We start from the raw sequence: 16646 nt of genomic DNA on the forward strand, positions 1-16646 counted from the left end.
AAATTTCCCCATTTTCCCAGGTGAATTTGCTGGGAGAGGACACAAAGCACCTCCCCAGATCTGTTCCCATTCCCTCTTTGGGGTTCTGGGATTGGGATCTGCAGGAGGCTCAGCCTGGCCCAGTCCAACCCCAAGGCAAAAATTCCAACCTCAAAAAGAAACCCCAAACCAAAAACCCGACACTCAAAGGAAAACCTCAACTCCACAAAAACCCCAAATGCCCCCAAAATCTCTCAGCTTCCTAAAAACCCCTAAACCCCCCCAAAACCCTCTCAACTCCAAAAACAATCCCACCCCCAATGCCCTCTCAACATCTGAAACAACTCAACCCAAAATCCCTCAACTTCCTAAAAAAACCACCTTCTGTTTTTTCCTAAACCCTTCCCAAAACCCTCAGCTTCCTAAAAAAATCAACCTCCCCAAAAAAAACTCCAAAAACCCAATCCCCCAACAAAATAAACCTAAAGCAAAAAAACCCAAAGAGGCAAAAAAACCATCAAAGCCAAAAAACCCAAACCCTCCCCAAAAAACAGGACCAAAATACCCAATAAAAAACCCCCAATATAAAAAACCCCAAAGAAACCAAAGCAAAAAAAAAAAAAACCAACAAAAAAAAAAAACCCAAGCCCAAAACAAAATCCAACCCCAAAAATCCCACCCCAAACAAAGTGAACAATAAAAAAAAAACCACTCAAAATATCAATGTAACAACGGAACTTGGGCAGTTTTATTGAACAAGGTGTCAAATTTCCATCCAGATGCGTTTTTTGTCGGAAATTTGGGATTTTTTGGAGGAATTTGGGGCTGCAGAAGCTCCCAAAGCCCTGGAAATGTGCAAAGTGCCCTTGGGCACACGCTGAGGTTTGTTTTCCTGCCTGCCCAAGCAGGGCACGGAGGGATCCCAAAGGGGCAGAGCTCTTTCAGCTGCCCAGGGCAGAGTGAACTCCAAATTCCCCCCAAAATTAGGATTTGGTTTATAAACCTGCACCAATCTAAACCTTCTTTTCAGCAGAAAATAAAAGCCCAGCCTGAAAGCTGGATTATTTCCAAATAAAATCAGCTCTCCGCTGCCCCACACTGGGGTTGTCTGAAAAAAAATAAAGCTCAGTTTTATCCGCCAGCCTTTTGGTTTAGAATGAAACCCAAAAATCAGAGCTGTGCAAACTGCACTTGATCCCAAACTGCTGCAGAGGGAGTTTTCAGCTCCCTGTTTGCCTGGTTTAAGTTTTTCCCCTCTCAGCATTTGCCTCTTGCAAGGTTTGTGTCCCAACAGGAGGAAGAATTCTCTGCTGCTTCCTGCTCCATCCCTGCTTTTCTCAGCTTCTGAAAACAACTCCAAGCTGCTGCCTCTTCCAACAACTCCTGAATATGTGGAACTGCAAGAAACTCCCCAAATGTTCTGTTCCAGAGCCAGTCCCAGTTTTTAGCTGACTCTTCCTGGAGGTGACAACCAAAGCAAACCCAAAGAACTCTCCAGGAAGAGACTGCTTGGGTGAAAAACCAACGGAGAAAATATTCCTGAGGATTTGGTCCCAATCAGAGCTTCTCAAAAGCACTGACGAACTTGGAAACTTCCTGGTGAACTGTGGTGCCAAAGGGGAGCTGCCCCAACCCCTGGGAAGAGACAAAACACAATTAATCCCCTCCAGGAATGTTTTTTTAATCACAAAACAATTTCAGTATTTAATTGGTAAGGGGTGTCATTGATCTGCATTGCTGATAAATCCTACAAATATTGGGATACTCACTGACTCGTGGAAAAAGGTGCAGAGCTGCTTTACCCAGGGGCATCTGAAACAGAGAGAAATTCCCACTCGTTCCCTCCCAGCTGCAGCCACTCCTGGCTTTGCATGACCCGAACCCCCACAAAAATCCAACGCTCAGCTCCAAGCCAAGGTGACTCCAGATTTATGGGAGAATGACTGGGGGAACCCCAGGATTTCAGGTGGCCATAGGGCAGTCCCAGTGGGAGAATTCCAGGATTTGTTTCAAGGGGCCCTGGAGCAGTTCTAGAAGGACAATCCCAGGATTTATTTCAGAGGGCTCTGGGGCAATCCCACTGGGACAATCCCAGGATTTATTTCAGGGGGCTTTGGGGCAATCCCACTGGGACAATCCCAGGATTTATTTCAGGGGGCTTTGGGGCAATCCCACTGGGACAATCCCAGGATTTATTTCAGAGGGCTCTGGGGCAATCCCACTGGGACAATCCCAGGATTTATTTCAGGGGGCTTTGGGCAGTCCCAATGGGACAATCCCAAGATTTCAGGGGGCCCTGGGCATTCCCAGTGGGACAATCCCAAGATTTCAGGGGGGCTCTGGGCAGTCCCAGAAGGACAATGCCAGGATTTATTTCAGGTAGCTCTGGGGGCAGCCCCAGTGGGACAATGCCAGGATTTCAGGGCAGCCCCAGTGGGACAATCCCAGGATTTCAGGGCAGCCCCAGTGGGACAATGCCAGGATTTCAGGGCAGTCCCAGTGGGACAATCTCAGGGTCCCAGGGCAGTCCCAGTGGGACAATCCCAGGGTCTCAGGGCAGTCCCAGTGGGACAATCCCAGGGTCCCAGGGCAGGATTTCAGGGCAGTCCCAGTGGGACAATGCCAGGATTTCAGGGCAGTCCCAGTGGGACAATCCCAGGATTTCAGGGCAGTCCCAGTGGGACAATCCCAGGATTTATTTCAGGCTCTGGGGCAGTCCCAGTGGGACAATCCCAGGGTCTCAGGGCAGTCCCCAGCCACTCACAGGTGCAGGTTCTCTATGACCACGTTGAGGCTGAAGAGCCCCACGGATTGCATCCTCTTGTGTCTGCAGGTCAGGAACAGGCACAGGAACTCCCCCACGTACTGGGGGCCAGAGTTCTGCCACCTGCACAACAAAACCACGGGAACTGAGGCACTGCAAGCTCACTCTGGCAGCTGGGAGGAGGAGCCAGTTCCCACATCCCACGGAATCTCAGCCAAAGCCAAGCCACGAGATTCTCCCAGCACTGCTGGAAGCCAAGGGGGCTCTCCCAGGGATAAGGGGAGCAGGGGCTCCCCCTTTTCCAGCAGATCACTGCTCCCCAGAACCACTCCAGCTGAGCATTCAGGTGGCCCTGGGACAGTCCCAATGGGACAATCCCAGGATTTATTTCAGGGGCCCTGGAGCAGTCCCAGTAGAACAATCCCAGGATTTCAGGTGACTCTGGAGCAGCCCAGTAGGACAATCCCAGGATTTATTTCAGGTGGGTCTGGGGCAGCCCCAGTGGAACAATCCCAGGATTTATTCCAGGGGCCCTGGGGCAGTCAGGTTATCCCTCTGCTGCATTCCCATGGCCAGGCAGGCTCTGGGAGCACTCACACTCTCAGCATGGTGCCTTCCTCCCTGCTCAGGTCCCTCAAAAGCAGGTTGGCAGTGCCACACAGGATGTGCTCCTCGCAGGAAAGCTGCTCCAGCAACAGCCTCAGAGCCCAGAAGTTTTTCTAAGAGCAGACAAAATATAATTTAACCCCAGTGCAAATCATTCCTTAAAATAATAGTTAAAAAAAAAATCTAAACAAAGTCAAATTAAACATGGTTAAAACTTCCAGGATGGTGTTTTCATCATCACAGAGATTTTAAACATTATTTGTTTTCTTATTTGAGAAGAGGAATCAGTTTCTAGGACTCACCCCAAAAGCCAGGACTATCTCCAAGAAGGAAGTCAAGTGGGGAAGGTCACAACAAAGCATCTGCTGCACTGCTTGCACTGCCAGGATGAGAGAAGCCTCGTGGTGCAGCTACACAAGAGAGCAACAAGGAAAAAAATGGATTTAACAGCTGCTTTCCCTTTATTTATCCACTCAAACCAGCACTGAGTTATTCCAGTTCAGCCAGAGAGCTTGGAGGGCACACAGCAAATCCACAAGAACCTTATCCAGAGTTAAAAAACAGGGGTTTTATTTCTGGTGCTCTCAAAGTGCTCACATAAAAATGAAATATCACACAGGAGCAGAAATAGAGAATTAAAGGGGAAAAAATCCAGCTCAGGAGTCACATCTTTGGAGAATAAACTAAGAGTTTAGACTGCTGATCTTAAGCTGATCACCCCCAGAAAAATTCTTCCAGGCCTCTCTTGAAAGCTTTTAATAACCCAAGATTTTTCACTGCTGGGGATAAATTCCTTGGTTGTCATCACTCACCTGACCAGAAAAAACAGCAGATGGCAAAGACACATTAACTCCAGACTTGAGATCCTCCAGAAAGTTGCCACTGGCTGCCAGCACGTTCTGCAAGGGGACAGTGAGGGACAAGGATGGCAGATCCTCCTCCAACCAGCCCCAAACCTGCCAGCAATGGGGTTCCAGGTGCTTTTCAGTGACTCCTTCAGCATTTCTGCAGAGGATGGTGCCTGTTCCACATCACACTCAAGGGAAGTTGAGGCTCTGCAGCACCAACCAAACCCTAGGAAAAACTCTTTTTTGTAGGGCTGAGATGGAAAAATCCCCTTGTGCCAAGCCCTGCCATGGCAGAGACACCTCCCATGGTCCCAGATGCTCCAAGCCCTGTCCCAGCTGGCCTGGGGCACTGCCAGGGATCCAGGGGCAGCCACAGCTTCTGCAGGAATCTGTGCCAGGGCCTGCCACCCTCCCAGCCAGGAATTCCTGCCCAATCTCCCACCTGACTGTGCCCCTGGCAGTGGGAGGCCATTCCCCTGCCCAGGCCCTTTCTGATCTGATCTGATCTGATCCATCTCACCACGAACAGATCCAGAACCAGTGCCAGGCCTGAGCTGGGAGCAGGAGGAGCCCATTTCCAGCTGCCTTTAACCCTCCTGAGCCCCCACATGCTGCAGAGCCACCCCTGGCACAGGAGCACTGGATGAGGCACTGCAGGTTCACTCTGGCAGCTGGGAGAAGGAGCCAATTCCCACATCCAGTGGAATCTTGTCCAAACCCAAGCCAGGAGACCCTCCCAGCACTGTTTGGTACCTCTTGGAAGCCAAGGGGGGGCTCTCCCAGGGCTAAGGGAAGCAGGTGCCCCCTCTTTTCCAGCAAATCGCTGCTCCCCAAAATCATGATGAAGGAACTCCAACATTTGGCCTAAAAAACAACAGAACATTTGTGTTACAAAGTGAAATTTGTGCAGAGGGGTGAATTATTCAGAGAAAAAAGGGGTCAGGGTAAATCCTTGCCCTCTCAAGGAGTGGGAACAGGAGAGAAGAGGGAATTTTGGCCTCACTCACGTTCCTGTAGAGTGCCTTGCTGCTGTAGAGCAGTTTGAGTGCCTGCTTAATTAGCACAGTGTTCCTCAGGGGAGAGCCTGCAGGGATGGAAATGAAAAGAATCAAAGCCAGATCCTACACACCCCAAATAACTCCACAGCAGGAACACAAGCAGGATATTCACTTGGTCACAGCCTTGTTTCTGCAGAGCCAGACAGTGTTTGCAGCTGTTTTACACAGGTTTGGTGGTGGAGTAGATAAATACCAGCTCCAAACCACAGTTCTGGAAAGCTGCAAAGTCTGGACACAATCCAGAGTGAGCCAGGTGATCCCAGAGAAGTGTTTGGTGTGGACATCACACCACACTGAGGGATCTCACACTTCCAAGAATTCTGCCAGCAGGGAAGAACTCCCAAATAAACCTTTTGTGGCAGAAGACACCCTGAGAAGTGACAAAGCCCAGGAGAGATGAAGACAATTATCAGAGGCTGAGCTCATGATTCTGATGATGAAAGTTGCCCATCAGGAGGTTTTCTCCTCAAGGTCATGGCTGAGACATAAAGCCAAGTCCCCCACTGACAGAGGCAATGCTGGGAGGCAGTGAAGACCTTTGGATTTTTTTTTTCATAGTTTCTCTTGCTTTGCTTTCAGCAGAAGCTCACAGCTGGCAAAATGAGTGTTTTAAGCAAAGTGAAGTGAATAAATCCATGCTCCAGTACAAAGTCACCCTTCCTGCCTGCTGTTTTCATGGTTTGGGTTGGAAAGAACCTCAAATCCCATCCAGTTCCAACCCAACAGCTCCCACTATCCCAGGCTGTCCCAAGCCCTGTCCAACCTGGCCTGGGACACTTCCAGGGATGCAGAGGACTCCCCACCCTCCCCCAGTCCCCAGCTGGGCTCAGGGTTTCACTCCTTTGGCTGCCAGCGAAGAGCTGGAATGAAATTCCCAGTGAAGGAAGGAAGAAATGACACTTGCCAGCCGTGACCCAGGGCCCTGCCTCCTGCAAGTCATTCCCAGAGGGAACACAGCCTGTCCTGAAGATCCTGAGGTAGACCTTGAACTGGCAGGGAGTGATCCTGCAGGCAGAGCAGCAGGCCAGGCTGTTCACAGGGAACAGCAGGGAGTGGGCAGCATCCAGGAAATTCCCAGTTTTGCACAGGTAGAATGGGATCAGGTCCCGAAGGTCTCGGAGCCTGGGAAGAGGAAATGAAGGTTTGGGTTTCATTAGGATGAGGTTTTTATAGGATTTGTGGAGAGGTCTGATTGTGCTTGACCATTACAGAGGGGAGAAAAGAGAGGGGAAAAGGAAAGGGAGGAAAAAGAAGGGGAAAAGGAAAGGGGGGAAAAAGAGTGGAAAAGGGGAAAAAAGAGAGTGGAAAAGGGGAAAAAAGAGAGTGGAAAAGGGGAAAAAAGAGAGTGGAAAAGGGGAAAAAAGAGAGTGGAAAAGGGGAAAAAAGAGAGTGGAAAAGGGGAAAAAAGAGAGTGGAAAAGGGGAAAAAAGAGAGTGGAAAAGGGGAAAAAAGAGAGTGGAAAAGGGGAAAAAAGAGAGTGGAAAAGGGGAAAAAAGAGAGTGGAAAAGGGGAGAAAAGAGAGTGGAAAAGAGGAAAAAATAGAGTGGAAAAAGGGAAAAAAGAGAGTGGAAAAGGGAGAAAAAAAGAGTGGAAAAGGGGAAAAAAGAGAGAAAAGCCATTTACCTTTGGTTTTCATTGCACTTCACAGCTCTCAGGTACCGAACAACTTCCTTATACCTGGGGAGAAAAACAGAAGGTGAGAAGGAAGGGGAAGGAAATGCAAAACTGTGCCCAGGGCAAACATTTCCTACAATGAAAGAAGCAAAGCAGGAGAGCTTCCCACACAAGAGACATTGCACAGCAGGACAGAAATACAGAAATGCAGCTGGAAATAAACTCCTAGAGGTTATTCCCAGATTATCTCAGCTCTGGCAAAAGAAAACCAGAGGTTGCCTTGCAGCTGAATTCTTTAAGTGGACTGGATTCTTTGGAATATTGGATTTTCTGGAGCACAACCCTCTGAAGACCCAGAACATCTTCTTGCCAGCCTTTGACGAAGAGGAATTGCTTGGAAAATCAACATTATGGAGAGACAGAAATGAGCCACTCCAGCGACCTTTTTTTGGTCCTGAGGCATTCAAAGGGCTTTGTTGAGAAGAAAAACAAAAATAGAAAAAAAGTTTGTTTTGTGTTTCCCCATTACACCAAAGTAAAGAGCTTTGGAGCAGTCAAAATGTAAGAATTGAGTTGTCAAAGTGAAAAAAGTCAAACCAATCTCACTTTTTTTTCTCCAGGAGTTTCTCCACTCGAGCCTCCACAACAGGGAGTGCTTCCCACAGGTACGTTTTCCTCCCTTTCTGTCTCCTCTGCCCAGTGATGTTCTGGCCTTTTAAAACTGTGGTCAGTGACGTGTGGTCCCAGGGCAAAACATTCAAGCTGGAAGGATAAAAACAAAGTAATTTTTAAGTGTGTTTTGTTGCACACTCATTAGCTCCTTTAAGGATTGCGAAGTTTGATTAATAAAATATTTTTGGGTTTAGAGCTCAGTTCTGGGGGAAAGAAAATAAATTCAGGGAGAACAGCTCAGTCATGGCATCCAACAACAAACAGGGAAAGCAGCAAATCCTGAAATATTCCTCTAAAATGCTCCCACTTTTATTATTATCAGGGAAAGAACATCCCTCTTTTATTATTATCAGGCCCAAGAACTCACCTGTTTGAGAAGGCATAGCAGTGGCAGGGAAGGGAGATGGACTGGAAAAACTCAACAAACTTTTCATACAGAATTTTTGGGAAGTCACACAACACCAGCATCCTCTGAAGTCGGGTTGTGATCCTGTGATTTGAAAGGAAAAATAATTCAAAAAGGGTATTTTAAAATGAGGTGAGTTACTAGCAAGTTGTCTTTTTTAATCATATGGGAAACTGCACAAGTTTGGAGGGTTTTTTTTTTTTTTTTTTTGTTTGGATCTGTATTTGAATTTCTGGTTGAAGTTTTGTAGTGAATATTGAAATTATTATTGTGCTGTTATTTTTAAACCAAGGTTCTGTGGTTTTAAAGATCTCCAAGGAATGTGTACAACAAACACTTCAAACTGTGCTGGGCCTGAGCTCTGCACCTTCCCTGCTACTGGAACCATTTTTGTATTAATTGATAACTGGAGATAAAAAAGAAGAGTTTACTCTTTAAAATTTTAGCAGGGAGGTAAAGAAAAACTCTTCCCCTTTTTGTTCCAAGTAAGAAAATAAAAAAATCAAAAATAGCAATTTAAAATGAGAACTGCTGAAGCATTTAGGTTGTACCTGTCATTGGTTCCAGAGAAGGTGTGAATATAGAATATAGAACTGGGTTGGAAAGAATTGAATTCTTCACTCATCAACCTTCTGCGCCAGGTGAATTTGGGGGGAAAGGTGAAGGATAGAGCTAAAATGGGAAGTGAACTAAGCCAAGGGACTGGGTGTCCTCATTCTCCAGCCTCTGGGGAGCTTCTCCATTCCCCAGCCCAGGGGAATCCTGCCAGGCTGTGCTGTGACCCCTCCCAGCCACTGTTTACTCCTTGGTGTAACACCACAGCCTGCTCTGGCCTCCCATGTGCCTCTGAACAGAGCATTCCTCACCTGAAATGCATTTTAAAGCCAAGCAGAAGGTCTGCAGCCAGCAAGGAAACCAGTCTTACCTCTGGAACAGAAATGGGACAGCAATCCTCAGGGAAGCAGTGTGGCCAAGGTTCTGACAGCTCCTAAGCCTGGAAAAAACCAGCACTAATTAATGCCTGGCTCCCCTTCCTGCCTTTTCTCCTTGCCCGTACTCAACTGTTGAATAAAACACTTCTGAAGGAAAAATCTTGGAAGTTGGCATGCTGAAAAAAATCCCTGCAAAGACTGAAATAAGTGCTGAAGTGCAAAATTCCCAGGTAACAAAGGCAGCCTGCTCCTTTGCAAACCTGGATCATTCCTCAGCAGGAACTGCAGGGGAGCTGCTGTTTCAAACCAATCCAGACATCATTTCCTTCTCCTTCACCAAAACCCCTGAATTTAAACCCCAACACGTTCAGGTTTCACAAAGCTCCTCGTGCTGTTGAGAAGTGTTTTGCTGAGTTGCTAAGTGTAACTTCGAAGTTCTAAGTTAGGTTAAACGCTGTTAAAAGTGTCATTCCCCTTACATCGTTAAGGTTCAGTTTTAAGCTAAGCTTAAGTTAGGTGTAAGTGTTGCTTCTTGGTTGAATTGTTAAGCTTAAGGTACAATTTAAAGTACTGTTAAGTGGGAGTGCTGTTAAGCTTTTAAGGCCGAGCTCCTTTTTATCTTTGCTGTTCCCTTTGTCCCACAGTGCCCTCGGAGGTTCTCGGTTCGTTTCCTTTTCTGAATGCCTGGATTATTTTCGGTTTTGTTCTTGCTTGTTTTCCTTTGTTGTGCCTAAGCTCTCCTGTAAGCAGTGGAGCAAATCTTGCCAACCAACTTTGTTGTTTAATTTTAAATCTGGCTTTCCCTTAGCAGGGATTTTTCAAGTCATCTCAAACTCTCATTCCCTGCTTAACTTTTCCCTCTCACATCCAACCTTTTCTTTTCCCCCAAATCCCACTTCTCCCTCTGTGTGTTCATCTTGCTCTTTGCTGTGCTGCAGCCCAGGCAGGGATTTTTACTCTTTCCTCACCCCTAATAAACAAATCCCCGGGATTCTCTCAGGAACTCCCCTCCCCTGGAGGCAAGAAGGAAGATCCCCTCTCTCTGGGGGCCAGGTACTTACAGAGCAGGGTCTTTGTGCAGGGCAAGCTGTTTAGCTGCTCCCAGCAGCATGACAGCAGCAGCTTTGGGGCTTTCTTGTTCTGCCTGATTTAAAAATCTTGTTACCAGCTCGAAAACATCAGAATACCTGAGAAAGTCAAGTGGCCTGTAAGATCAAGGGTCTGCAACAACGGACCTCCTAAACAAGTGGTAATTGTGGCCATCCCACAGCTTGAGAGCAATTAAGATCCTTCAGAGGATCTCCAGCACGCTCAGGAGGTGCTGGCACAACCAGCACTGTGGGTATTTTGAAGGTTTGATATACCAGTGTAAAGGTGAAACTCATTCTAAGAAAGAAATTAGTGAAAAATCACAGAATCCCTGAATGGTTTGGGTTGGAAGGAACCTTAAATCCCAACCCCAACGCCTCCCACTGTGCCAGGCTGCTCCCAGCCCTGTCCAGCCTGGCTTTGGGCATTCCCAGGGATCCAGGAGCAGCCTCAGCTGCTCTGGGAATCTCCTCAGGGCTCCCCTCCCTCCCAGGGAAGGATTCCTTCCCAATATCCCACCTAAAGCCACCCCAAAGCCCAGGCTTCAGGCTCCCACTTTCCCACGTTATAATAACCAGAGATCATCAGGTGTCCTGCACAACTCGGGAGATTTAAAGACACATTTAAGAGGGATTTTAAACTACAGCCAAATGCAATTTATCTTGCTGACCATGTACACTTTCTCCACTCTATTTTTGCTGTCCCACGTGCCACAATTTTGATTATAACTCATAAAATAAATCAAAGTTGCCCTGACAAACCCAAATCTGTTGTCACTTACTTGTACACCACCTCAAAGTTCTGTGAGCTGCAGACATTGCACTGCCCTGGAGGCAATTTTGGCTTGCAGCAGCATTCATGACCTGGGGGACACATCCTTTCTCCTCTCAGGTATGTGTTATAGGCTACAGAAAGTTCCCTGATGAATTTTTCTAGGAGATCTCCTGAGAGACAAGACAAAAAAAAAAAAAATTGCACAAAGAATTTTGCATGATTTTTTTCTAAAATCAAAAGAGTAAGTTCCCCATGTGAAATTATTTAGGAAAAAAAAAAAGTTGCCTATGTGAAATTATTTAGGAAATTGTTTGCATCTAGTTTTATTGATCAGGAAAACTATGTTGCTGAAAGAGGGAAAATTTAGGTGGGATATTGGGAAGGAATTGTTCCCTGGGAGGGTGGGGAGGCACAGGGTGCCCAGAGAAGCTGTGGCTGCCCTGGCAGTGCCCAAGGCCAGGCTGGAAGGGCTTGGAGCACACAGTGGGAGGTGTCCCTGCCCAAGGAAAGGGCTGGAATGAGATGGTTTTCCAGCTCCATTCCACCCCAAACCATTCTATGCTCCTCCCAGATGGAGAAAAGCAGAATCTGCACCTGCAAACCCATCCCTGGTCCAAGCATGGAAAAAGAAAGCAGGCACAGCAATTTACTCCTTAAAAACTCCCCAAGGATTGGAGTGGAGCAGCCAAGCTGTTCCCCAGACAGGACCTGAGCAGCCCCAGGTCCTTGCAGGGACAGAACACCCAGGACAGGCCTGAGCAGCCCCAGGTCCTTGCAGGGACAGAACACCCAGGACAGGCCTGAGCAGCCCCAGGTCCTTGCAGGGACAGAACACCCAGGTAGGACCTGAGCAGCCCCAGGTCCTTGCAGGGACAGAACACCCAGGACAGGCCTGAGCAGCCCCAGGTCCTTGCAGGGACAGAACACCCAGGTAGGACCTGAGCAGCCCCAGGTCCTTGCAGGGACAGAACACCCAGGACAGGCCTGAGCAGCCCCAGGTCCTTGCAGGGACAGAACACCCAGGACAGGGCCTGAGCAGCCCCAGGTCCTTGCAGGGACAGAACACCCAGGACAGGGCCTGAGCAGCCCCAGGTCCTTGCAGGGACAGAACACCCAGGACAGGGCCTGAGCAGCCCCAGGTCCTTGCAGGGACAGAACACCCAGGACAGGCCTGAGCAGCCCCAGGTCCTTGCAGGGACAGAACACCCAGGACAGGCCTGAGCAGCCCCAGGTCCTTGCAGGGACAGAACACCCAGGACAGGCCTGAGCAGCCCCAGGTCCTTGCAGGGACAGAACACCCAGGACAGGACCTGAGCAGCCCCAGGTCCTTGCAGGGACAGAACACCCAGGTAGGACCTGAGCAGCCCCAGGTCCTTGCAGGGACAGAACACCCAGGACAGGCCTGAGCAGCCCCAGGTCCTTGCAGGGACAGAACACCCAGGTAGGACCTGAGCAGCCCCAGGTCCTTGCAGGGACAGAACACCCACCCCCGTGTCGCAGCTCTGTGTCCAGCTCCAGCAGCTCCAGGTTGAAGGTGGCCAGGATCCCAGCCAGGGCAAAGTTCCTCTGTGCCTTCCAGAAGTTGCTTTTGTTGTGGGCATTGCAGTGGCACAGGGAAGGGGCTGTCCAGAGCTGGCACTGTGTCAGAAAATACAAAAATAAAAAAAGGAGAGGTTGCTGGATTTTCGTGTTTCCCCTCAGCACTGAGTGAGGGGTTTTAATTCCTTTTATCCTCCTTGCACCTGAGTAAATATTTTGACAGGTAACAGTTTGATATCATGGCAACCATTTCAAAAAAGCCCCTTATTCATGACCTGTTATTGCTGAGCCCTTCAGAGACCCTCAGGGCTGGCACCCTCCCCACTGGCAGCTGGGAACAGACCCTGTCTTTGCATGTTCACCCCAACTGTGCCCACAGCTCAGTCTTCTGAAATCCACAAAAGGTCCAAGCAAAGAAACCACCCCCACCCTCCACTCCTAACTCCAGTGGGGACAGTCTAGGAAGCTGACATTTCTCTAATTCATTAAAAAAATGTCTGATTTAGGAATCTGATTTTATGAAATGCACTGTGTGCCCAAAGCAAACAGGACATATAAATAAACATTTACTCCAACAACTGCCTGGACTAGAAATAAACCCCAACACTTGAAGTAGTTATGAGGAACTGTTAATCAAATTTTCTGTATTATTCTCTTAGAGCCCCTAACTCTTTCCTGGGAGGGTAGAATTGCTGACTCCTCATCTATCCTATTTCTTTGCCAGCTTTAATACAGGTGCCTTGTTATTGTGCACTGCTTTATGGAACCTGCTTTGTTTTATCCTGTGTAATAAATAACTTTCTCTGCTCCCTCCTGTCTATTTAATAAATAACCCAGTTGATGTTAGACCTGACCTTAAGGACTCCTGAGCCAGAGTGATTTAGGCACAGTCACCTGAGCAGAGCTGCTGCCAAAAATCTGAGCAGGGCTTGGCTAAAGCTGTCATTTGATGCAGTTTTGTCTCCTGCAAGCTGTGCCCTGCCCTTACCTCAGCAGCCAGTTTGTCACAGATGTAGCAGTAGCACTGGTCACAAATATCTGCATTTTTCCCAAGGGGGAAGCAAGTATCACTCTCGCTCCTCCTGCAAGGTTGAAAAGCAGAAGGTTAAGGAGGAAAATCACAGCCTCACCCAGCTCTGCTGCTCTCACCAAGGGAAATGTGGGAAATGGGAGCCCAGAGGGGACTGGCCAGCCCTGCACATACTCAAAGGGGTGCGTGCTGCAGTCGTGCCTGGCGTGGGGCATCACATTGGCTTGTTTACAGTAGGTGACCACTAAATCCCCTTCCTCATCCACCAGCTCTTCTGATTTCTTCTCTTCCAGGGGAGACTTCTCTGCAGGAAAGAGAACACGAGGTGTAAATCACTGCAAAGGTAGCTACAAAGTGCTTAGAAATTACTGAGATTTACTTTTTGAACACTTTAAAGCGGATTTTTTTTAGGGTCTGACACAATGGCACATGAAATTTCCATGAACTATCAAACCAAATCAAAAAAGACCCAGCTGACACTGAAAAGGCCCAGTCTGAGCTCAATTTGAAGTATTTGAAAACTACGCAGCAGCATCCTTTGGAGTAGTGCCATCAAAGATATCCCCACAAATTGGGGATTTCCTCCTGGTTTTATTCACTTGTGCAGCACAAGGGCAGATTTCAAGCATAACAGAGAATTAATTCAGTTTATTCCCCAAATCTTTCAGGGGAACTCCAGCAGCAGCACGGGAACAGCTCTTACCCTGTGGCTCTACAAACAGGACAGAACTCCCTTGGGTGCTCTCCCCTTCATCATCATCATCATCATCACTGATCAGGATTATGCTCTCCTCCTCCTTTTCTGATGGCCACATGGCCACCAACTTCCAAACTGGAACCACCTGGCAGCCACCTGGGTAACACTGACTGTCCATTTGTACTTTTAAGGTGTTTTCTTCAACAAGGAAAGAAAAAGACTCCTCTGAGACCCAAATTCTTCTCTGCTGGGTAAATTTACACTAGAGACAGAGACGCTTCATCCTCAGTGCACTCAGCACCTCAAAACCCACTGGGGCTTCCATCCAGAGCTCAGAGAACCCTGAAAATAAGGAGAGGAAAAAAGAAGAAAAAACTTTAAAAGATGAGATGAGCTGTTCTTCTGGTGGGTTTGGTGGGACTGGCTGTGGAATGAGGACAAGGGGAATGAGTTCCCACTGACAGGGAAAGGTTAGAGGGGATTTTTGGGACAAATCCTTTCCTTGGAAGGTTCCCAGAGAAGCTGTGGCTGCTCCTGGTTCCCTGGAAGTGTCCAAGGCCAGGCTGGATGTGCCTTGGAGCATCCTGATCTAGTGGAAGGTGTCCCTGCCCATGGCAAATGGTGGGACTGGATTGCTGGAAATGATGCAACATTAAATTTGGGACCAATGGGCAGGAATGGCTTTGGGTTTTGCATGTATAAATCTGCAAGATATCTAGTAAAAAGCCAGCTGTACATGGAGTATTTTCTGTGGCACATCCTGGCCACACGGATTAAAGTAAAGCCTGACTCTCTAGCACTGTGTAGTGCTGGAAGGGTTTTTTATCCTTCCCAAATTTTGCTGACAGCTTTAAAGCTCCTCCCATCCCAAACCATTCCAGAATTCCATGACAACAGCTCCTGTTAACAACAACTCAGCTGTCCCTTAAACCTGCCACACCAGAAACACCCAGCACAACAACAACAACCCTACTCCCTCTCCCTTTCCCCAAACTCCAACATCCCCCTTCCCAAACTTCAATATCCCATTCCCAAACTCCAACATCCCATTCCCTAAACCCCAACATCCCATTCCCAAACTCCAACATCCCATTCCCTAAACCCCAACATCCCATTCCCTAAACCCCAACATCCCATTCCCAAACTCCAACATTCCCTTTCCTAGACTTGAACATCCCCCTTCCCAAACTCCAACATCCCCCTTCCCAAATTTCAATATCCCCTTCCTAAACTCCAACATCCCATTCCCAAACTTCAATATCCCCTTCCTAAACTCCAACATCCCATTCCCAAACTCCAATATCCCATTCCCAAACTTCAATATCCCTCTTCCCAAACTCCAACATCCCCCTGTCCCAAACTCCAGCATCCCCCTTCCTAAACTCCAATATCCCCCTTCCCAACCTCCAACATCCCCATCCCATCCCATCCCATCCCATCCCTGTCCCAAACTCCAACATCCCCATCCCACCCCACTCCCAAACTCCAATATCCCATTCCCAAACTCCAGCATCCCCATTCCCAAACTCCAGCACCCCATTCCCAAACTCCAGCATCCCCATTCCCAAACTCCAGCATCCCCATTCCCAAACTCCAGCATCCCCATTCCCAAACTCCAGCAATCCCCATTCCCAAACTCCAGCAATCCCCATTCCCAAACTCCAGCAATCCCCATTCCCAAACTCCAGCATCCCCATTCCCAAACTCCAATATCCCATTCCCAAACTCCAGCAATCCCCATTCCCAAACTCCAGCAATCCCCATTCCCAAACTCCAGCAATCCCCATTCCCAAACTCCAATATCCCATTCCCAAACTCCAGCATCCCCCTTCCCAAACTCCAGCACCCCCTTCCCAAACTCCAATATCCCATTCCCGAACTCCAGCATCCCCATTCCCAAACTCCAGCAATCCCCATTCCCAAACTCCAGCATCCCATTCCCAAACTCCAGCATCCCCCACCTCACCCCATCCCACACCAACAAGCGATGCTGCTGCACCACCTGGGAGCGCAACTCTCAGCACTGATTCCGGGGGAACTTTTCCTTAACAAGCATCACTTAAAGCAAATTTAGGAAGGATTTTAACAGAAGCAGAACCTGCCCATGGCAGGGACGGTGTTTAATGTCCTTTCCTTTAATGTCCTTTCCTTTAATGTCCTTTCCTTTAATGTCCTTCCCGGTCCCTCCCACAGCCCCAGCTCCATCCGCCTCCTCCCAACGCCCCTCAGGACCAACCTCCCGCTGCTCGCTCTGCCCTTCCAGCCGCGCCGCTCTCCCGGGGTATTCCCGGGATATTCCCGGGATATTCCCGGCGTATTCCCGGCGTATTCCCGGCGCTCCTTTTCCCGCTCCCGCCGCCCGCCACTCTTTGAAGGCACCGAGCCCTTCCGGGCCGGGCCGCGGCGTCACTTCCGCCCTCACCGCGACGCCGGAGGGCGCCGGGCGCCGCCATCTTTGATGAGGGCACGGCCCGGCTGGGGTCGCCCTGGATGTAATTGTGAAAAACGCCCGGCGCTGGGTTTTTAAAAGTTTTAAAAGTTTAATAATAATCAAATGGTTGTAAAAATAGTAATGTAATTAAAGTAATAAATGTTAGTGTTAGGACAATTACAAGACAAAGAATTACAGACATCCGGA

At 48.5% G+C, this 16646-nt stretch overlaps 1 protein-coding gene across 2 annotated transcripts; it reads right to left on the reverse strand.

The window, feature by feature from the left end:
- Positions 1–699: 699 nt before the first annotated feature.
- Positions 700–16403, reverse strand: LOC110483338 (uncharacterized). Of its 2 annotated transcripts, none has more exons than XM_077786906.2 (20): positions 16245–16403; positions 14015–14350; positions 13486–13615; positions 13270–13363; positions 12230–12380; positions 10750–10912; positions 9941–10066; positions 8873–8941; positions 7909–8031; positions 7476–7631; positions 6879–6932; positions 6160–6377; positions 5205–5281; positions 4951–5061; positions 4162–4248; positions 3652–3759; positions 3341–3462; positions 2744–2866; positions 1749–1791; positions 700–1614 (listed from the first exon to the last, which is right to left on the reverse strand). In XM_077786906.2, exons 2-20 carry the CDS (start codon positions 14184–14186, stop codon positions 1537–1539), a joined length of 2205 nt encoding a protein of 734 aa, XP_077643032.1. In that variant the 5' UTR covers positions 14187–14350; positions 16245–16403; the 3' UTR covers positions 700–1536. The 2 variants fall into 2 exon arrangements, with proteins under 2 accessions (XP_077643032.1, XP_085448194.1); XM_085592068.1 differs by lacking the exon at positions 16245–16403 and adding an exon at positions 16011–16150.
- Between the last annotated feature and the right edge of the window lie 243 nt (positions 16404–16646).

The sequence above is a fragment of the Lonchura striata genome, chromosome 14 (genome assembly GCF_050655825.1).
Source record: "Lonchura striata isolate lonStrDom1 chromosome 14, ASM5065582v1, whole genome shotgun sequence".
In the NCBI taxonomy this organism is placed as follows: domain Eukaryota; kingdom Metazoa; phylum Chordata; class Aves; order Passeriformes; family Estrildidae; genus Lonchura; species Lonchura striata.

What these genes read in the sequence shown, in the direction of transcription:
- LOC110483338 (XM_077786906.2), bottom strand. Translation starts at nt 14,186, where the DNA reads ATGGACAGTCAGTGTTACCCAGGTGGCTGCCAGGTGGTTCCAGTTTGG. An exon ending in GAAGGCACCATGCTGAGAGT is followed by an intron (nt 2,867 to 3,340) that starts GTGAGTGCTCCC and finishes TTTGTTGTGCAG; the next exon opens with GTGGCAGAACTCTGGCCCCC. An exon ending in GCACCTTTTTCCACGAGTCA is followed by an intron (nt 1,615 to 1,748) that starts GTGAGTATCCCA and finishes GTCTCTTCCCAG; the next exon opens with GGGTTGGGGCAGCTCCCCTT.